This window comes from Wasmannia auropunctata, unplaced genomic scaffold (assembly GCF_000956235.1).
Source record: "Wasmannia auropunctata unplaced genomic scaffold, wasmannia.A_1.0 LD336064.1, whole genome shotgun sequence".
Taxonomy (NCBI): domain Eukaryota; kingdom Metazoa; phylum Arthropoda; class Insecta; order Hymenoptera; family Formicidae; genus Wasmannia; species Wasmannia auropunctata.
Genome location: NW_012026826.1, coordinates 1,924,640 through 1,925,483, shown reverse-complemented (window position 1 = coordinate 1,925,483; position 844 = coordinate 1,924,640). Strand labels below are relative to the sequence as shown.

General features: G+C 47.6%; 1 protein-coding gene across 1 annotated transcript in view; it reads right to left on the bottom strand.

The window, feature by feature from the left end:
• LOC105450319 (papilin) overlaps positions 1-844 on the bottom strand; it is a 112,498-nt gene that overhangs the window by 107,137 nt on the left and 4,517 nt on the right. Inside the window, exon 5 of the mRNA XM_011690102.1 lies at positions 83-837. Coding sequence (XP_011688404.1) covers positions 83-837 — 755 coding nt within the window. The remainder of the gene's footprint in view (positions 1-82; positions 838-844) is intronic.

Below are 844 nucleotides of genomic sequence, written 5' to 3'. Positions count from 1 at the left end.
CCATGCCAATGAAGCGTCTCAATTGTCGGATATTGCGCGGCGGTGGATAATTAATAATCGCGGACGTCTTATCTGGGTCTACCGTTAAACCCTCGTTCTGCACTAAAAATCCGAGATATTTAACCTGCGACCGACAAAACTTACTCTTTTCCGGATTAACCGTAAGGCCGGCTTCCCTAATACGCTCGAAAACTTTCTTGAGCCATTTAATATGTTCTTCGAATGTAGGCGTTACCACGACGATGTCATCTAAATAAGCGAAGGCATGCGGTTCCATTTCCGGACCTATCAAGCGATCTAATAATCTTTGGAACGTTGCCGGGGCACCAGTCAAACCGTACGGCATGCGCGTAAAATGGAACAAGCCTTTTCCCGGCACGGTAAAGGCGGTTAACTCGCGACTATTTATCTCGAGCGGGATCTGGAAATATGCCTGGCTCAAGTCAATGGTGGATATATATCGCGCTGCTCGTAGCTTATCCAGTATCGCGTTCATGTAAGGCAAGGGGTAGGCGTCTTTCTTGGATGCACTGTTTAGCTTTCTAAAGTCCAAGCAAAACCGATAGCTGCCGTTCGGTTTCTTTACCATTACTATGGGGGTCGACCATTCGCTTTTCGATGGTTCGATTATCCCCGCATCTAACATTTTATCTATTTCCTTGTAGATCGCCTCCTGCACCTTTGGCGAAACTGGATAATACCTCTGCTTAATGGGCGCGTGTCCCCCGACGTCAATACGATGTTCCGTCAAACTCGTCGTTCCCGGTCTTTCCGGATCGCCCGTTATTTCGGTTGCCAAAAATCTCTCTAATCGCGCCCTCTCACCGTCCGACAATTCTATTAA